Raw genomic sequence first — 6,791 nt, 5'->3', positions numbered from 1 at the left:
CGCAAACAGCAAAACCGAGTTTGGGGGAAAGTAGTTCTTAGAACTGTTTAGAAGTGGACAGTTCCTAGAACTAAGTTCCTGTAACTACTTGGTCGGAAAGCGGCTATTGTCTTTCTCTACTGTTTACATTCACTTCATTTTTTCAGCTATAAAGCTATAAAATGCTTGATGCAATATTACAATTTTGGAAACGTTCTGTTGTCAATCAGATACAGTATGAGTTTAGTGCTGTCAAATCGATTAATCGTGATTAATCGCATATAACATATAAGTTTGTGTGTGTGTGTGTGTGTACACATATACAGCATTTACAAATTGTTACATTAGATGCGATCAATCACGATTTGACAGCACTAATACAGTTTTATTATAGTACATGTTATGAGGTTAGTTAACCTGTTAGGCAGTACTTACAACTTGTGCTCGTAGTTAGTACAGTATAAGGATGATGTTTGAAATATTAGGATAATATTTGAAAGTTTTGCGTGTCGATCAGATGTTGCCGCCGTCTGAAATCTTCGCAATTATCGGTGTCGCCTAAAAAGATCACAAAGGTAGAAACACTCCAAATTACAGGAAACGCTCTCAGAACGTACTGGCAAAGTTATGAGCGAACGTTCTTCCAGTAATGTTAACAGAATGTTCGTTCAAAGTTATCTGGTCTTTAATAACGTTCACAAAAACATTATTTATACATCGTTCATGGAGTGTTTTTCATCAAACATTTCAGTTGGATTTTCCTTTTTTAAATGTTGCTACTTGTTTCGGAATATTCCGAAAACATTCAAAAGTAACATTCCCATAATGTTTGAAGAATGATACAATGGAATGTTCCCTAAACATTCACATATTAACCAACGTTTGGAGATGTAACTTTTTCATAACTTAATGGGAACATTAGCATAACGTTCCTAGAACAGATTTTTGCTATTGGAGAAGGAGGCAAAACAAGAAGGATTCGCGTACCTTCTGTTCATAGTATTTTAGGCGAAATATGACTGAGTATTTGTACCATTTCATCAAATATAATTGTAGTACGTTTATGAGAATCATGATACTGTATGTGAATGCTTGGCTAAAGAGATGCGTCTTTATCAGGGAGGCTATTCCAGAGTTAAGGAGCCAAATGTAGAAAACGCTCACTTTCGTCATCTGTGCCTCTTTCTAGGATGTATTTTTTCCTGTGTAATTAGTTTGTCAACTGCAATCTGACTCAGATCTTGACTTCTCCTGTGTTAGACTATGGGAGTGCCTGTTCGTGCCATGAAAAGAGCCCAGATCAACATTCATCTCGACAGAGTAACCGGCTTTCCGTGAGTGATGTTTTCCTGTCTGATATATTTAATCACGGCGTTCTGATAAACAGGCGTGAGTGTTTATATAGTTTTATAGCTGAAGGTCGTTTGTCTCTGTTTCCTCAGTATGACCAGGAATCTCAACAACACTATCTTCCCCATTGTGTTTCTGAATGAGGTGAGAGTTGGTGGGATGATTTAATCAGCCATTACAGTTGAATATCGTATTGAATGTGTGTTTGCATGATTTGTTTTGCAGTCGGTGGTGATTGATGACGCTTCGGCCGCGAGGATTCAGAAACTGCTGCTGGTCGTGACTTTAGTCTCTCATTTTCCTCTAATCATCATCGCTTTGGGAGTCATCCTGCTCTTAGTTTCCATCATCCTCGCCATACGCTTCTATCAAAACAAGGTAATGAAGTGTTGAAAGCAATAGAAGCAGTGGTATTTCCCCAGATTATTCTTCACTTTCCCACCAAATCATTGGCTGCCAGTGCGGTTCACACGAACTAAAGCTGTGCCATGTGACACTAATTTATGCGCCAAATCATTCCACGAATATTTATGTGTCCGTTCTGTGTGTGTTTGTTGTGGAAACAGAACGCTATTCTTCCACAATGACCTTTATGAATCAATATTCACATTCACACGGTCACTGTTCATAGAAAAGACAGATGTGTGGAGTTTGAGAAAATCGGTGGAGCTGGTGTGACATTAACTCTCAGCTGACCAAAAATATGTTCTTTGCCTGAACACTCGAAAGCTCATGGTTATGGAAACATACGAAGAAACATTAACCCTTAAATGCATGAATGTTTCGCAAATCATTATTACCGATAACTGATAATTCTTTGTAATTGTAAGCCGATAACCGAAAATTCTTTATATTTGTAAGTCGATAACCGATAATTCTTTATAATTGTAAGCCGATAACCTATAATTCTTTATATTTGTAAGCCGATAACCGATAATTCTGTTTGAAAGCCGATAACCTATAATTCTTTATATTTGTAAGCCGATAACCGATAATTCTGTTTGAAAGCCGATAACCGATAATTCTTTATATTTGTAAGCCGATAACCGATAATTCTTTGTTTGAAAGCCGATAACCGATAATTCTTTATATTTGTAAGCCGATAACCGATAATTCTTTATATTTGTAAGCCGATAACCGATAATTCTTTATATTTGTAAGCCGATAACCGATAATTCTTTATATTTGTAAGCCGATAACCGATCATTCTTTGTTTGAAAGCCGATAACCGATAATTCTTTATATTTGTAAGCCGATAACCGATAATTCTTTATATTTGTAAGCCGATAACCGATAATTCTTTATATTTGTAAGCCGATAACCGATCATTCTTTGTTTGAAAGCCGATAACCGATAATTCTTTATATTTGTAAGCCGATAACCGATAATTCTTTATATTTGAAAGCCGATAACCTATAATTCTTTATATTTGTAAGCCGATAACGATAATTCTTTATATTTGTAAGCCGATAACCGATAATTCTTTATATTTGTATGCCGATAACCGATAATTCTTTGTTTGAAAGCCGATAACCGATAATTCTTTATATTTGTAAGCCGATAGCCGATAATTCTTTATATTTGTAAGCCGATAACCGATAATTCTTTATATTTGTAAGCCAATAGCCGATAATTCTTTATATTTGTAAGCCGATAACCAATAATTCTTTGTTTGAAAGCCGATAACCTATAATTCTTTATATTTGTAAGCCGATAACCGATAATTCTTTATATTTGTAAGCCGATAACCGATAATTCTTTATATTTGTAAGCCGATAACGATAATTCTTTATATTTGTAAGCCGATAACCGATCATTCTTTGTTTGAAAGCCGATAACCGATAATTCTTTATATTTGTAAGCCGATAACCGATAATTCTTTATATTTGTAAGCCGATAACCGATAATTCTTTATATTTGTAAGCCGATAACGATAATTCTTTATATTTGTAAGCCGATAACCGATAATTCTTTATATTTGTATGCCGATAACCGATAATTCTTTGTTTGAAAGCCGATAACCGATAATTCTTTATATTTGTAAGCCGATAGCCGATAATTCTTTATATTTGTAAGCCGATAACCGATAATTCTTTATATTTGTAAGCCGATAACGATAATTCTTTATATTTGTAAGCCAATAGCCGATAATTCTTTATATTTGTAAGCCGATAACCAATAATTCTTTGTTTGAAAGCCGATAACCTATAATTCTTTATATTTGTAAGCCGATTACCGATAATTCTTTATATTTGAAAATCGATAACCGATAATTCTTTGTTTGAAAGCCAATAACCGATAATTCTTTATATTTGTAAGTCGTTAACTGATAAACCGATATATTGGCCGATCAATTCTTATATAATTTGAGAGAGCCTGATTACAAAAACAAAAGTCTCACCATTAAAATCCATGTCCCAAGAATACAATTATAATGTTCTCATTATAATTATATATAGCCTATATGACAGACTTAAATGTAGTGGAGCTGAGGTTTCATCCAGACTCTGCTGTTGTTCAGACTGTGGTTTATGTGACTCTGTGGTTTATGTGATGCTGTTTCCTGTCATAACTCAATCAGAAGTTACTAACCGCCACATCCTGCTCTCCAGATCAATTCACTAACCTTGTAACAATGCTATGCTATCTTGCTTATTAACATTGTATGTCTAACCTGAGCAAATGAACACCATGTTGTGCTGATCTGCTTTTATTTAGACTGAAGTGAAGCGTTTTGATTTCGCTGAGGTTTTCCGCTGCGCGCCTGTAAGTTCACACACTCATTAACCATCTTACAAATAACACTGCTAGTTCAGGCCTGTTTCACACATCGCACGTCTGTGGCGCATATTCATTTCTGCAAAAATATCACATGAGAATTGTCACATGCTGTTGCTCAAACAGTAGAGCATGGTGCTAACAAGCTAACAAAAATATGTTCTAAGAACTTTTTGCTAACATTCCCATTTTTAAAATGGTATTTCTGAATGTTCTCTGAATGTTCAAAACATCCAGTTTTTTAAATGTTTTTGTGAACATTTAGGGAACATTCAATTGTATCATTCTTCAAACATTATGGGAACGTTACTTTTGAATGTTCTCTGAAAATTCCGAGACAAAGTAACATTTGTATAACATTTACAAACATCCAGAGAACGTTCCATGAACAATAAGGGTTTTTTGTGGGTTCCGTTCACAATTATTATAATGAAGGATTATTATGATGTTTGCGGGTCATTTTGAAAATAGAAAATAATAACTATAGCAAGGAGATCAAAACAGTACTATTTATTAATGAAATGATGACTTTGACACATTCAATAATACGGTAAGAACATATAAATGTTTCTAGGATCTAGTCCTCTCCTGAGTCAGACTCATAAGCGAGTGTATGAATATGTACATGCATTTACATGCATTATTAATGTAAATACTCAGATGTGTGAAACAGGCTTAACTTACTTCAGCTTGAACTGAATCTCCTCCAGTCTGGTTAATCACATGATGCTTTCAACTGGTTTAAGGACTAAAACATGCTGTACTCGAGGAATATGTCGGCCAAGTGTTTGTGTTCTTGACCTTGCATTGTTTGTTTTTGACTGATAACACACACACACGTTACGTACTAAACAGTCGTTGTGTTTTCTTTCTTATTTTTAGCCATCCGCAAAGAAAGACACATCATACGCTCCTGTGAGCGGCAAAGCGGACGATCAAGATGAGAAGAATGGAACATTTATCGGCATGACGTCCGTGGACAAGTCCTAAACTGCTGAGAGTGTGTGTGTGTGAGAGTGTGTGTGTGTGTGGAAGTGTGTGTGGGAGTGTGTGCGTGTTGGAGTGTGTGTGTGTGTGCGTGTGTGTGTGTGTGTGGTCACAGATGCTGTCTAACAAGCACTATCAGTAGTTTGTTGAGCGGTGTGTGTCAGTAAACGACGGTCATGATTCACACACTGACTCTTCCTCAGGACTGAAGCCGTTAGGAAACAGGCATCTTGAAGAACGACTGAAGAGTGTCTCTGCACACACACACACACACACACACACACACACACACACACACACACTCTTCAGGGTCATTCAGCATCTGTTTAGTTACATATTTAAACACTGAGCAACACTGAAGCTGCTGTAAGTGATTTTTGGAGGATCACTCCTCTCGTGTGTCACTATGTGAGCTGTGGAGCACAAACACATTTAGGCCTAAATTTAAGATTTATCTATTTAATTTGAATATCAAATTTACATTTGATGCCATACGTCAAGTGACGTGGCGTCGGTGCTGTCTCAGGTTGGACAAAATTTCTAACCAGCATGCACTGCTGTTTGACAGAGGGCGTGTGTCTATGTCAGTGGGCGGGGTTTGTCACAGAGAGGGCGTGTGTATCTTTTAGTGGGCGGGGTTTGACACAGACGGCATGTGTCTATGTCAGTGGGCGGGGTTTGACCGGGTGTGTCTATGTCAGAGGGCGGGGTTTGACAGGGTGTGTGTGTGTGTGTGTGTGTGTGTGTGTGTGTGTGTGTCAGTGGGCGGGGTTTATCACAGAGGGCGTGTGCGGTTGAAGTCGGTAAAGCTCCTGAAATCACTTGCAGCACCTTTAACAATTAGACACTATGTTGACTGACTTTCACAACTTCTGAAGGCCAAACAAAAGCAACTTTATATTTGTGTTACTAAATGGTCGGTTCACACAGGACGTGCGTTCAGAAACACCTGGTAGTTTTACTTTGACATGGCAAGCTTATGGTGCAACACTAGCAGCCAAAGACTGTGTCTGACACACGTGTACATAGATAAACAATAAAACATCCAGTGTGAACGAGCCATACGCGACTGAACCTGCTGTGCCTTCTTAGAAATGTTTGTTTTGTTCATTTTGCGTCTTTTTATTTCAATGAACAGGTGACATCACTGTGCCTTACAGAGACGTGTCATATACTAAAGTTAAGGTTTAATGATCTAATATTTGTTGATTTGATGTAAATGTAAACTTTGATCCTCAAACACTGAACGCAGACAAATGTCTGATTTATTTTAGATGATTTCAAGGTTTATTGTTATGAAATGAAGATCTGTATTAAGTATTATTTGACAGCAAGATTGCAGTGAGATTGAATAGTGTTACTGGACTAATATTTCAGAATCTCTTTTGAAGTATGAAAATAAGTATTTTTAAAAGGTTCAATCTGTATATTTTCATCGTTTAGAGGATCACACATGGGTGTTTTGATATGTTACGGTTTCATGTTTGAACTTGCTTTCCTTCAACTAAATGCTTTGGTGCAAAATCATAACATAATAACCTCTTTTCGTCACTGCAGGTGTGTATTATCAATCACATAGCACTAAAATGCACCATATTAAATGTAATTCTAAAGCTGCACGTTTAACGCACTGTTTTTTGAGATGGTCACTTGTTTTAATCTCTGAGCCATTTTATTTGAGTTTTATGATTTCTTTG

At 36.6% G+C, this 6,791-nt stretch overlaps 1 protein-coding gene across 3 annotated transcripts in view; it reads left to right on the top strand.

Annotated features, from left to right (window-relative positions):
• LOC307144504 (lysosome membrane protein 2-like) overlaps positions 1–6,791 on the top strand; it is a 44,417-nt gene extending 37,626 nt beyond the window's left edge. The window contains exons 9-13 of one of the 3 annotated variants that reach the window (XR_013818773.1): positions 1,240–1,313; positions 1,422–1,473; positions 1,555–1,707; positions 4,990–5,169; positions 5,813–6,791. Coding sequence is in view for 2 of the 3 variants with exons in the window: in XM_079846897.1 (XP_079703023.1) it covers positions 1,240–1,313; positions 1,422–1,473; positions 1,555–1,707; positions 4,990–5,097 (387 nt within the window). In the remaining variant the exon portion in view is untranslated. Of the gene's footprint in view, positions 1–1,239; positions 1,314–1,421; positions 1,474–1,554; positions 1,708–4,047; positions 4,132–4,989 lie in introns of those variants that run through there. The other 2 variants (XM_079846897.1, XM_079846898.1) reach the window with 2 other exon arrangements.

The sequence above is a fragment of the Squalius cephalus genome (genome assembly GCF_949319135.1).
Source record: "Squalius cephalus genome assembly, chromosome: 17".
Classification (NCBI taxonomy): Eukaryota; Metazoa; Chordata; class Actinopteri; order Cypriniformes; family Leuciscidae; genus Squalius; species Squalius cephalus.
The sequence above is the reverse complement of the archived record's forward strand: the minus strand, read 5'-3'. Positions and strand labels throughout refer to the sequence as shown.